Here is a 14510-nt window from a genome sequence, read left to right on the forward strand (position 1 = left end):
TAAACTTCTGATGGGCAATTATCCTGCACCTGGAACCATCCAATACTATGATTTAAATTGAAGACTTTGCAGGGTTCCAACTCTTAGCAGAATAGTTACCCAGGAAAAGTTAGAATTAAAACCACTTCTAGCTCCTAGGTAACTATACAAGTGACACCCATGCTGCATCCCCCCACAGCCTATTCACTTACTTTATACACTTACATTCTCCCTGGCCTCTCAAAGTAGCTGGAACCTTTAGGTTTATCTGCTTTACGGCAGCTAACGCCGTAAATCAGGGATGTGGCTTCACTTCCCATCAGTTATCAATTCAGTTACCTGTCCCACTCCAATTTAACCTTCGTCTTTTGCCCTTCTTCACTGTTCCACTGTGCTGCAGTAGGCTGAATGCCTCAGGAACTTGCTGCGCTGCACACTTCTCACTAGGCCCAGAGCTGGAAGAGCGGGAGAGAAATGTGCAGCTCCCGACTGAGATAAGTAAAAACGAGTGGCAATCTGACTGTGATTGCCACTCCTCAGAAGTTCTGGCCCATTATGTCTGATAATTTGAGGCATTTATACAACTAGTTTTTTCCTTTCTTTTCCTAACAGTTGTGGGTGAAGATAGTTGATGGACAGCTCCAAGATGCAACCCGTTCAGATCTTTTTGAGTATATTGTGGATTTTCTTAGTTTCTGCCCTAACCATGAACTGGTGTGGAAGTATGCAGACTGGGCCTTGCTGAAAAATGAAGAGGTTTGCTTTTTTTAATTTCATGGATGCAGGTGCTGGATGAGTTGTCATTGTCTTAATGTTTATTATTACTATTTTGCAATCTGGTCTCATCTGAAAATTTGAATGCATAATTTACAAAGAGCAACTGCCCCATAATAGTTTACAAATGCAACTGATTTTAATGTGTACATATGTAATATATGTTTTTTTAAAAAACTAACACTGAATTAATTTCTTGTAGCACAAGTTGAACTTGAGTTTCTTGTATTCACAGGTTTAGCTTATATAGAAGGATATATTTATTAATTACTATTGTAAGCACCAACAGTGTATTGGAGAAAATAATGCAAGAACCTATTGGATGAACGAAATAGAGGCTAAAAAGATAATGGTTTATCTTTAGTTTGAAAATTGAAAAATAGAACAATATTCTCCACAATGTGTGAATCTGTTTCATAAAAATGTATGGCAAGGTTTAAATTAAAAGTCACAACCTGTTTATGAATTAGAAAATTTATAATTAAGTACCAACTGGCTTCAGAATTGGTGCTGAACAAATCTCTGGAAGATATTTTCTTTTAAAAAATACTCATTTACCTGAACAAGTTGGAGATTGTATACTTCTGAGCTACATAGACAAGCTCTGGGAACTCAACCTATGACTGTCATTTAAGTCCACTCCTGAGTGAATTTTGTCCAGCCAAGCAAGCCTGCTAGCACACTGGGGTGGAAAGAAAGAGGGTTTTTTATTCCCTGTAAACACATCATCTGTCAAGCAATTGTAAGCTTATTTTTAATGGTTTAACTGAGAAATTCCCAAAGCTTATGTTCTGTGATAAGTTAGCAGAAACTTGATAGTGGGAAGTCTTCAGGATGAGGTAAATTAACGATCCCTGCAGTGATATAGTTATCGTTTTGCTGTTGCGGTGTAGGTTGGCATACAAATTTTCACAAGGCGCCCTTTAGATGAAAACCAGACAAGCTGTATGAATCCAGATGACATTGTCAACTACCTTCACAAGTACAAGAAAGCTGTTGTTGTATACTTGGAACACTTGGTATTTGAAAGAAATGTTCAGGTAAATCTTCAGCAAACCTATAGTTTGAATATGCAGCTGGGAAATTGAAAAATATTGCCCGGTATTTATGGGGCACAATGTTCTTTATTTGGGAAAACCCAAGATCAAAAAACCCAACTTGCAACTTAAGGCTGGATTTTACGTGCCCACTCTGGGCATGTTTCCGGCAGGTGGAGGGAGGGGACACACACAAAATATAGCAGGGACCAATCACCACCACTTTCCCACCTACCCCCGAGCTCACCCCATAATACGGGGGGTGGGCGGGTGCTGAAAGACAGCCCGCCCGCCATATTTAAATAATCAAGGGTCAGTTGAGCTTGTTAACAAGCCAATCATGCTGCCCACACTAGAACACAGCATGGACAGTTGGGCGGAAATGGGCAAGCCGCCTTTTTAAAAAACTTTTTAAAAGGGTGAGAAAGGAAGTGGGGGCACTATCTTCAGAGGGTGCACTTTGTGCATTGGGGCAGCTCCTCAAGATAGTATCCTCCCTTTCTTCCTATGCTCCTGCTCTTTAAACACACCATGCCCATCCAACCCGTCCCCACTCCTTAAACTGCACCCCCCCCCAAAGACGATGGGGGGTTGCCTTGCTCTGAGATCCATGAGCTGCCTCCGCTTTGTTCCTGATTGCAGTCCACGCAGCACCCACTAATGTGCTCTTGGTCCTGCCAGGACTGCTGGAGCTGCCGGCAAGCCTGATTGTGTAGCAGCTCCTGAGAGTGGGACTCCCTCCCCATTAAGGGCAGAAGTCCCACACTTCACCTATTTAGCCCACCACAGCATGTTTATGGCTGTGGGTTGGGCTGGTGTGGAGGAGTGGACTCCACGCTGACTTTGCTTCTAGATTGGGGGTCAGCCTCCCCAAACTCCCAACCCCCAACCACGTGGGCCATAGTTTTTGCTGGAATATTTAAGCTATGCAAACACCTGATAGAAAACTGAATTGTACAGTTATCCCTTTGTGCCAGTTAAGTAGCTGTCACTGTTGAAGTAACTTTTAGTGGAATGTATTCCTTCAGTTTAGAAATTTAATGCTGGAAATTGCTTTTTAGCATAGTTGACTACAAGATTGATTTTTAGAAGAGGAAGACAGTTTGACCCTGCATACCTTATGCACCCTGAAAGGTCATAGTCTCATGCTTGTCTCTCCCCTCCATCCCGTCACAGAATCCAATGATTAAACATTCAATGGATCACCTGCATTACTCCACCTTGGAAGCCTATTCCATTTGTTCAGCATTTGTGTGAAAAAAGATCTGACATCAATCTGAAATATTCCCTTGACTAGTTTGAATTTGTGTTTTTGTGTCCTTTTTGTCCTGTTTTGTAATAGTAATCTTAAACAAATATTTATTAAACTGACTCCATGTAATCACTTACCTATTTTGTCTAATTCCTACTCTATTCCCAGAATTGCCTCCTTGTATTTAACAGTCCATCTTCAGTTGCTATATATGTTGCTGTGGCCACGGTTCTAGTTGTCTAAATCTGGTTTGATAGGCATTTAGGAATTTATGGACTATAAAAGACAATGGTGGTCTATCTGGCTATTTGATAGCTCCCAAACTGTACATCAAATTTCTGTTAATTTTTATTTCTTGTTTTTGTCATTGGAGTGAATTATCCTTGATATATTTACATCTACAGAAGGAGAAGTACCACACTCATTTGGCTGTATTGTACCTGGACAAGGTTCTAGGATTACACTCCCAGGCAGGGAACATTTCAGAGGAACTAATTTCAGCACGTCACAGTCTCAAGAACCTGCTTCAGCACTCTAATCTCTATAGAGTTCATCTTTTGCTAGGTAATACCTGCCAACATATTGCTCTTCATTCAACACTTTAAAGCAATGCAAAATAAAACTTGTAATATTTAAACTTGTCTTATTGGCTTGAAAGAAATCTATTTACATAACCTGTGCTTTCATTGCATAAAAGAAGGGAAAAAATGGCTAAATACTTACAATGTACAACCTTGCTTCTTCCAACCTAAATGCTAGATTTATCTAACTATCTTGGCAAGAGCCAGTCATGTTTTTCAAACCTAAGGCGACCCACAATTTTCAGACATCCCTTCAGTAGTGAGCTACCCTCATGACATTAACTGATGCCTACAGCTGGAAGGCCAACGAGTAGCTTTACATAGGTAAGCATGGACTGATATCTAGGTTTCCCTTGAGTATAGATCAGGAAATTCCTGAATAGGAGAAATCTGTGCACACTGTGGTCCCACCTATTGGATTTTTATCAAGCTGCTGGCAGCAGTAGAGCATTTCTTAGCAGAGACCTGTACTTGACTTGTGTGCAGCACTTTGTATTCATATTTTTATAACTGACGGTATAATAAAAGGGTATACTTAGATAGTTTTGAAAAGTGATCATTTTACATTATGCCATCTAGAAGGATAGAAGCAGCATTTTATTTCTTAACTTGGAAACTAATATGTGTTCTCCCCTCCTCTCTTTGCAGGCAAAATTAAAGACACTGACCTTTACATGGAATGTGCAATTTTACACGGAAAACTGGAAGAGCACGAGAAAGCTCTTGAAATCCTGGTTCACAAGTTAAAGGATTTCCAAGCAGCTGAGGACTACTGTTTGTGGAATTCTCATGGAAAGGATCCTTCATGCCGGCAGAGGCTCTTCCACATGTTATTAGCACTTTACCTGCACCCAGGTGTCACCAGTGATGCATTAGCAATGGCTGGTGTGGACCTTCTAAATAACCGTGCTGTTGAGTTTGATGCAATTCGCGTTTTACAGCTGGTCCCTGAAAATTGGTCAATACAACTACTTTCACCATTCCTAACTAGAGCGATGAGAGGGAGCTTCCATTCCAAATGCACAGCAGAACTTTCATCAGGCTTGGCAAGATCCGAAAACTTAAATTATAAATATGCAAAGGTGGGTAGCTTCCAATAGAAGGAAACCTTGCACTTAAATTACTTGCTATTTTTTCAATCTTCCATGTGTTAGGTGAATTAGAAAAAAATTAAAATAACAAATGCTATGAATAGGATTATTCTAAATTTGCATTTGAATTTCTGTATTAAGGTAATAACTAAAAATAAGCTGCAATATCTACATAACATACCAATGTAGTCCTCTTTATCTTAGTTATACTCTTCCATAGTGGCTTTAATATAATTCCAGAACCAATATATTTGAAAGGTAATATTTTATTTGTTGATATGCTTCTGTATTGTTCCCAAAGAACTTGGGCTAATCTTGCCTAACTCCTTTGCGTCTTGCTGATCCCTTCCACCACTGATTTCATGGACTCTGCCAGCTGATCAGTAATTATCACCCCTCTGCATCTCCCTTTGTCACTTGTCTTTGTCATTCACCACCTTTTAAAATTGATGATTGCATTGGCATCATGCATGCATAATTGTATTAATGGAAACTTGGCTTATAGGCGACAACATCATTACTGTTATTAAACTCTATCCTCCTGGATACTTTCCAGCACCTCGCACACCCAAATCACTGCCATGATCCTTATCAAGTCTCACCTCAGTTTCATCCTCCTCTTGCTCATGCACTTTCAATTTTGAGCACCTCACTTTGTTCCACCCCTAAAGATTTTGAACAGAATTTTGTTCTCTGCTGCCCACCCAAGCCCCACCACAATTTTTTTTAATGATTTCCTTACTTTCTACTCTGAACAATTGCTTGTTTGTAATTTTAATCCATGTCAACTCATCTTGCCCTCTCTCCTTTAATTTTACTCTTTTGGCTTCCCTTAACCTCTTCCTGCGCCTGAACTCTCCCACCCATTTTTCTAACCATTGCCTCAAGCTTGCTATCTTGTCCTCTGTATTCCCATTATTTTAGTCACAGACAGGACTATCACTGATCACCTCCCTAAATCCCTCACCATTTTATATCCCACTTTTTTCTGTGTTGCCCTGAGAAAAGCTCCCCACAAAATCACTTATTGAAATTCTCAACTACCTCAATATTGGCCCTCTGTTCAGCTGAACTATTAGAGCACTCAGAAAGTCAGCATGGATTTATGAAGCGTCAGTCATGTGTAACTAATTTAGTTCAATTTTTTGTAGCCGTCACTAACAGAGTGGGTAGGAAAGTGTCTATATGGACTTCCAGAAGGCATTTGATGAGGTTCCACAGGAAATTGTTAGTAAAACAACAATTGGAAGTAATTTTGTGAACAAGGCTTTATATTTGGGAGTTAGGGGCAGAAATAGGAATAATCTGATTGGAGGGATATGACCAGCGGCATTCCCCAGGGATCTTACTGGGCCATTAGTTTTATACCATATATCAATGACTTAGATGAAGAGAAATTTTTATTCCTTCATGGGCGATAAATGTTAAGCCAGCATTTATTGCCCATCCCTCATTGTCCTTGAGAAGGTGGTGGTGAGCCGCTGCCTTGAACCGCTGCAGTCCATGTGGTGTAGGTACACCCACAGTGCTGTTAGGGAGTTAGTTCCACGATTTTGATCTAGCGACAGTGAAGGAATGGCGATATGGTTTCAAGTCAGGATGGCGTGTAGCTTGGAGGGGAACTTGCAGGTGGTAGTGTTCCCATGCATCTGCTGTGCTTGTCCTTTGAGGTGGTAGAGGTCACAGGTTTGGCAGGTCTTGTCGAAGGAGCCTGGTGAGTTGCTGCAGTGCATCTTTTAGATGGTGTACACTGCTGCCACTGTGTCTGTGGTGGAGGGAATGAATGCTGAAGGTGGTGGATGGATTGCCAATTAAATGGGTTGCTTTGTCCTGGATGGTGTCGAGCTTCTTAAGTGTTGTTAGAGTCGCACTCATCCTGGCAAGTGGGGAGTATTCCATTGCACTCCTAACTTGTGCCTTGTAGACGGTGGGCAGGCTTTGGGGAGTCAGGAGGTGAGTTAATCTCCACAGAATTCCCAGCCTTCAACCTGCTCTTATAGCCACAGTATTTATATGGCTGGTCCAGTTCAGTTTCTGGCCTATGGTAACCCCAGGATGTTGATAGTGGGGGATTCACTGATGGTAATGGCATTGAATGTCATGGGGAGATGGTTGGATTCTCTCTTGTTGGAAATGGTCAGTACCTGGCACCTGTGTGTCATGACTGTTACTTGTCATTTATCAGTCCAGACCTGAATGTTGTCCAGGACTTGCTGCATATGGGCACGGACTGCTTCAGTATCTGAGTCGTCGAGAAAGGTGCTGAACTTTGTGCGATCATCTGCAAGCGTTCCCACTTCTGACCATATGATGGAGGGGAGTTCATTGATGAAGCAGCTGAAGATGGTTGGGCCTTGGACACTCCTCTGAGGAACTCCTGCAGTGATGTCCTGGGACTGAGATGATTGACCTCCAACAACCACAACCATCTTCCTTTATGCTAGGTATGATTCCAGCCACTGTAGAGTTTTCTCCCTGATTCCTATTAACTCCAATTTGGCTAGGGCTTTTTAAAGCCACACTTGGCCAACTGCTGCCTTGATTTCAAGGGCAGCCACTGTCACCTAAAATCTTGAGCTCAGCTCATTTGTCCATGTTTGGACCAAGGCTGTATTGAGGTCAGAAGCTGACAGGCCTAGGCAGAACCCAAACTGAGTATCAGTGGACAGGTTATTGCTCGAAAGTTCCACTTGATAGACGGTCACAACACCTTCCATCACTTTGCTGGATAATCGAGAGTAGACTGATGGGGTAGTAATTGGCTGAGTTGGATTTGACCATTTTCTGGACAGAACATACCTGGGAAATTTTCTACATTGCCAGGTAGATGACACTGTTGTAGCTGTACTGGAACAGTTTGGCTAGAGGTCAAGTGTTGCTCATCCAAATTTGCAGTTGACAATAAATGAGGAGGCTCAGTAAGTTGCATAAGTGGCAGCAGGATGTTTCAAAGGAGCATTGATGGATTAAGTGATTGAAGAAAACTGGCAGGTGCAGTTCAATCAACTTTGGATCCAAGAAAGATGAATCAGAATATTTTCTTGATCATTAGAGGCTAGCAACTGAGGAGCAACAAAGAAATTTAGTTGTCAAGATACACAAATCACAAAAAGCAAATGTACAGGTGCAAAATTAATTTAAAAGACTAATTTAATATTGGCCATTATCCCAAGGAGCCTTAAAAAGAAGCAGAAGTTGTGCTTTGTTTGTGCCATGCTTTGGTCAGACCCCATCTGAAGTACAATCAGTTTTGGACATCTCACCACTGGAAGGATATATTGGCCTCGTAAGAGGTTGTAAGGCAGATTCAGTAAAATTATACCTGGGTTTAAAGGGTTAAATTATTGGAAGAGGTTCAAGATCATGCTGTAATCAAAATGTTTAAAATGATAAAGGAGAAAAATAGAGAATTTGCATTGCATATAGCACCTTCCACACACTTGGAACTAAGCACTTAATAGCTATTGAATTACTTCAGAAGTGTTCTCTATGTTGTTATGTAGGGAAATGCAGCAGCCAGTTGGCACCCTAGGTGCCACAAACAAGATAATCTGTTTGAGATGTCGGTTAAGGGTTATGTTTGGTCAACTGAGCATAAGAAATAGGAGCAAGAGTAGGCCATTTGGCCTCTTGAGCCTGCTCCACCATTCACTAAGATCATGACTGATCTGACTGTGGCCTTAACTCTAATTTTCTACCTGTCTCCCCATAACACTTGACTACCTTGATCAAAAATCTGTCCAACTCAACCTTGAATATATTCAAGGACCCAGCCTCCACCGTTCACTGGAGAAGAGAATTCCAAAGACTAATGACCCTCTGAGAGAAGAAATTCCTCCCCTCTCCATCTTAAATGGGAGATTCTTATTTTGAAACCATGCACCTAACTCTAGATTCCCCCGTGAAGGGAAACAGCCTCTGAAGCCCCCTTAGAATCTCATTTCAATAAGGTCACCTTTCTTTTTCCTAAACTCCAATGAACATAGGCCCAACCTCTCCTTGTAATACAGCTCCTTCATCCCAGGAATAGACCTTGTGAACATTCTCAGAACGGCTTCCAATGAAAGTATGTCCCTCTTTAAGTAAAGACATCAAAACTGTACATAGTATTCTAGGTGTGATCTCAGTTGTAACATGCCTTCCCTATTTTTATATTCTCTCCCCTCTTGTGATAAAGGTTAATATTCCATTTGACGCCATAATTAGTTCCTGTACTTGCATGCTGACTTTTTTAAAAATTATTCATTCATGGGATGTAGTCATTACTGACAGGGCCAGCATTTATTGCCCATTGCTAATTGTCCTTGAGAAGGTGGTGGTGAGTTGCCTTCTTGAACTACTACAGTTCATATTGTCTAGGTACACCCACAGTGCTGTTAGGGACAGTGTTCCAGGATTCATGTAATAGGACAGCCAGGTCCCTTTGTACTGCAGCATTCTGCAGTCCCTCTCTATTTAAATAATGTTCTGCTTTTCTGTTTTTCCTGCCAAAGTGGACAAGCTCACATTTTCCCATTTTATACTCCATTTGCCAAATCTTTGCAGAAGTGGTGGCATAGTGGTATTGTCACTGAACTAGTATTCTAGAGACCCAGGGAAATGCTCTGGAGACCTGGGTTCAAATCCCACCATGGAAGATAGTGAAATTTGAATTCAATAAAAATCTGGAATTAAAAGTCTGATGACCATGAAACCATTGCCGATTGTCAGAAAAACCCATCTGGTTCTCTAATGTCCTTTAGGGAAGGAAATCTACCGTCCTTACCTGGTCTGGCCTACATATGACTCCAGACCCACAGCAATGTGGTTGACTCTTAAATGCCCTCTGAACAAGGGCAATTAGGGATAGGTAATAAATGCTGGCCTAGTCGGCGGTGCCCACATCCCGTGAATGAATAAAAAAAACTCACTTCACCTATCCACGTCCCTTTGCAAATGCTTTGTATCCCTCACAACTTGCTTTCCCACATACTTCTGCATCAAATTTGGTCATAATACATTCGACCCCATCATCCAAGCCTAATCTTTCTTTGATTTATCAACTAACTAAAAGTTGCGCTTTGGGTTGGGAGAAAGTGAGTTTTGGACAATCTATAAAAATGGGATTAGACAGGCTCTGCTTGCAGCTGCAGCTAGTTAACTAGTTGAACAGGTTTTCAGAAGCTAGCTTCAGACAGCATAAAAGCAAGCCATATACAGTGCTGTTTTTGTCTGCTTTGGGCTGCAATAGAGTGCTTAAGTTGGAGTTTGGTGAGAGAGGGAGTTTGGTGAAGAGGGAAGGAGGAATCCTTTCATTTTCTATCTTTCCTCAGTAAGAAGAGCAGCGACCTTGGTAAGTAGAACCTGGTGGGTATTCTGTCCTTAATATTCTCTAAACTAGAGGATGTAAAACTAAAGGGAGTAATTTAAGGGTAAGCCTTGACAGGGCAGCTCAGCCAAGTGAAATGCTGCTTTTGTGCGACGTGGGAAGTCAGGGACACTTCCAACGTCCAGGGCGACGACGTGTGCAGGAAGTGTTTTCAGCTATGGCTACTCGAAACCCGCAATTCGGAGTTGGAGCTGCGGCTGGAGTCACTGTGGTGCGTCTGCAAGGATGAGATCTTCATGGATAGCATGTACAGTGAGGTGGTCACACCATAGGTAAAGATTGCACAGGCAGAAAAGGAATGGGTGACCTCCAGACACAGTAAAATCACTAGGTAGTTAGTGCAGGAGTCCCCTGAGTCCATCTCCCTCTCTAACAGATTTTCCATTTTGGATACTGCTGGGAGAGATGGTTTCTCGGGATTGCAGCAAGAGCCAGTGCGTGGCACCACGAGTGGCTCAGCTGCATGGGGGGAGGAGAATAAAAAGAGTGGGAGAGCAATAGTGTTAGGAGATTCTATCATAAGGGGAACAGATGGAAGTTTCTGTGGCCACAGACATGACACCAGGGTGGTATGTTGCTTCCCTGGTGCTAGAGTCAAGGATGCCTCTGAGCAGCTGCAGGGCATACTGATGGGGGAGGGTGAACAGCCAGAGGCCGTGGTCCATATCGGTACCAACAACATAGGTAAAAAGAGGGATGAGGTCCTGAAAATAGAATAAAAAGAGGTAGGAAATAAATTAAAAAGCAGGGCCTCAAAATCTCGGTGCTAGCGAGATCATGAACAGGAGAATAAACCCGATGAATGCATGGCTGGAGAGATGGTGTAGGAGGGAAGGATTTAGATTCCTGAGGCATTGGAACCAATTCTGGGGAAGATGGGACCTGTACAAACTGGACAGGTTGCACCCCAGCAGGACTGGGTCCAATATCCTTGCAGGGCTCTTTGCTAGTACTGTGGGGAGGGCTTAAATTAGATTGGCGGGGGGGTGGGAACTTGAGCAGGGAGACACGAGAGGGAATCAGGGATAGGAATGAAAGACAAAAGAGTAGAAAGCAAAAGTGAAAGGCAAGGGAAACAAGGGCTGGCAGCAAATTGGGTCATAGTACAAAAGAAATGTGTAAAAGTATTAGAAAAACAACTCTGAAGGCACTGTATCTGAATGCACGGAGCATTCGCAATAAGGTAGATTAATTAACACAAATAGATGTAAATGGGTATGATATGATTGTGATTACAGAGACCTGGGTGCAGGGTGACTAAGGCAGGGAACCTGAATATCCAAGGGTACTCTTTAGGAAGGACAGACAAAAAGGAAAAGGAGGTGGGGTGGCTTTGTTGGTTAAGGATGAAATCAGTGCAATAGTGAGAGGGGATATTGGCTTAGAAAATCTAAATGTGCAATCAGTCTGGATGGAGCTAAGAAGCAGCAAGGGCGGAAAACATTAGTGGGAGTTATCTATAAGCCTCCAAACAGCAGTGGTAAGGTAGGGGACGGCATTAAACAGGAAATTAGAGATGCATCTAACAAAGGTGTTAAAGTAATCACGGGTGACTTCAATCTACATATAGACTGGGCAAACCAAATTGGCAATAATACTATGGCGGACCAGTATGTCGAGTAACCGACTAGTGAACAGGCTATCCTAGATTTGGTATTGTGCAATGAGAAGGGATTAATAATCATGTTGTTCGGGGTCCTTTAGGGAACAGTGACCATAACATAATTCTTCATTAGGAAGGAAAGTGAAGTAGTCTGATCTGAAACTGGCACCCTAAATAAAAGGAAACTACGAAGGTATGAGGCGAGAGTTAGCTAAGCTAGATTGGGAATTTCATTAAAAGGCATGATGGTGGTTAGGCAATGGCTAATATTTAAGGAACAAATGTGTGCATTGCAACAGCTATGCATTCGTTTCTGGCACAAAAACACAATAGGAAATGTGGCCCAACTATGGCTCTCAAAAGAAATTAAGGGTAGTATTAGATTTAAAGAGGAGTGATATAAAGTTGTTAGAAAAAGTAGCAATTCTGAGGATTGGGAGCAGTTTAGAATTCAGCAAAGGAGGACCAAAAGATGGGGAAAATAGAGTACGTGAGTAAACATGCAAGGAACATAAAAGCGGACTGTAAAAGTTTCACTAATTTTTTTTTGTCTTTTTACATGCTAAAAGAAGGCATATGTAGGTCCCTTACAGTCTAAGGCAATTGTAGGTCCCTTACTGTCCCAAACGGGAGAATTTATAATTGAGAACAAGGATTCCATTTGGAATGGAAATGGCAGAGCATATACACAACTACTTCAGCTCTGTCTTCACGGAGGAAGGTGCAAATTGCTTCACAGAAGTGCTAGGGAACCAAGGGTCTATTGAGAAGCAGGAAATGAAGGAAATTAGAATTACTAAAACAATAGTGCTGGAGAAATTAATGGAACTGAAAGCTGATAAATTTCCAAGGCCTGATGATCTACATGCCAGGGTACTAAAGGAGTTGGCCATGGAAATAATGGATGCGTTGGTTTTCATCTTCCAAAATTCTGTAGATTCTGAAACAGCCCAGGCAGATTGGAGGGTGGCAAATGTAACCCCACTATTTAAAAAGGAGGGAGGGAGAGAGAAAACGGGGAATTACAGACCGGTTAGCCTAACATCAGTAGTAAGGAAAGTGCTAGAGTCCATTGTAAAGGATGTGATGACAGGACACTTAGAAAAAATGAACGGGATTATACAAAGTCAGTATGGATTTATGAAAGGGAAATCATGTTTGACAAACCTATTGGGGTTTTTTGAGGACTTTACTAGCAGAATAGATAAGAGTGAACCAGTGGATGTGGTGTATATGCATTTTCAGAAAGCTTTTGATAAAGTCCCACAAATGGTTAGAGTGTCAAATTAAAGCCCATGGGATTGAGGGTGATATATTGGCATGGATTGAGAATTGTTTAGCAGGCAGGAAACAGAGTAGGAATGAGCTTGTCTTTTTCAGTGGCAGGCAGTGACTAGTGGGGCACCACACGGATCAGTGCTTGGGCCCCAGCTATTCACGATATATATCAATGATTTGGATGAGGGAACCAAATGTAATATTTCCAAGTTTGCTGATACCATGAAACTTGGTGGGAATGTGAGCGATGATGAGTGTGTTAAGAGGCTTCAAGGTGATTCAAACAGGTTGATTGAATGGGCAAATACATAGCAGATGCAGCATAACGTGGATAAGTGTAAGGTTATCCACTTTGGTCAGAAAAATAAAATGGTAGTGTATTATTTAAATGGCGATAGATTGGGAAATGTTGCTGTGCGGAGGGATGTGAGTGTCCTTATACACCAGTCACTGAAAGCAAGAAATCAGGTGCAGCAAGTAGTTAAGGCAAATAGTCTGTTAGCCTTCGTTAAAAGAGGAATTGAGTTCAGGAGCAAGGACGTCTTACTGCAGCTGTACAGGGCCTTGGTGAGACCACACCTGGAGTATTGTGTGCAGATTTGGCCTTCTTACCTAAAAGAGGATATACCTGTCATAGAGGGAGTGCAGAAAGGGTTCACGTGACTGATTCTTGGAATCAGGACTGTCATATGAAGAGAGATTGGGACGACTGGGTCTGTATTTACAGGAGTTTTGAAGAATGAGAGGGGGATGTCATTGAAACGTATAAAATTCTGACAGGGATGGACAGACTGAATGCAGGGATGATGTTTCCTCTGGCTTGGCGGGGGGGTGCTCTAGAACAAAGGGTTACAGTCTCAGGATATGGGGTAGGCCATTTAGGACTGGGATGAGAACTTCTTCACTCAGAGGCTGGTGAATATGTGGAATTCTCTACTGCAGAAGGTTGTGGACTCCAAGTCACTGTTTAAGAACAAAATGGTTGGATTTCTGGATTTTAAAGGCATCCAAGGGGTATGGGGAGAGAGCATGAGTATGATGTTGAGATAGAGGATCAACCTTGATCCTAATTGAATGGCGGAGCAGGCTCATAGGGCGAAATGACCTATTCCTGCTCCTATTTTCTAAGTTTCTAAATCGTTGAGGCCCCAGCATTGATCCCAGTTGCACACCATTAGTTATAGTTTCCCATCCTAAAAATTATTCTTTTATCCTTACTCTGTTTCCTGTTAGTTAAGCTAATATATCAGCCCCAATACCATAACCTCTTATCTTGTGTAATAACCTTTTATGTGGCATCTTATTGAATGTCTTTGGAAATCCAAATATACTGCATTTACTGGTCCCCCTTTCTCCACCCTGTTTATTACATCTTCAAAGAACTCTAATAAACTTGTCAAGCACTATTTCTTTTTCAAAAAATGCTAACTCTGCCTAATTGTATTACAATCACCAGAGAAGTGGTACTGAGCAAATTGTTGGAGCTGTGGACTGACAAGTCCCCGAGTCCTGATGGACTTCACGCTGGGGCCTTAAAAGTAGTGGCT

The 14510-nt window shown here is 41.9% G+C and overlaps 1 protein-coding gene across 8 annotated transcripts in view; it reads left to right on the forward strand.

Moving 5' to 3' along the window:
- tgfbrap1 (transforming growth factor, beta receptor associated protein 1) overlaps window positions 1–14510 on the forward strand; it is a 96138-nt gene that overhangs the window by 56713 nt on the left and 24915 nt on the right. For all 8 annotated transcript variants that reach the window (XM_041199389.1, XM_041199391.1, XM_041199395.1 and 5 more), the window contains 4 exons: window positions 592–735; window positions 1647–1793; window positions 3447–3606; window positions 4272–4705. In XM_041199389.1, the coding sequence (XP_041055323.1) occupies window positions 592–735; window positions 1647–1793; window positions 3447–3606; window positions 4272–4705 (885 nt within the window). The remainder of the gene's footprint in view (window positions 1–591; window positions 736–1646; window positions 1794–3446; window positions 3607–4271; window positions 4706–14510) is intronic.

The sequence above is a fragment of the Carcharodon carcharias genome, chromosome 11 (genome assembly GCF_017639515.1).
Source record: "Carcharodon carcharias isolate sCarCar2 chromosome 11, sCarCar2.pri, whole genome shotgun sequence".
Taxonomy (NCBI): Eukaryota; Metazoa; Chordata; class Chondrichthyes; order Lamniformes; family Lamnidae; genus Carcharodon; species Carcharodon carcharias.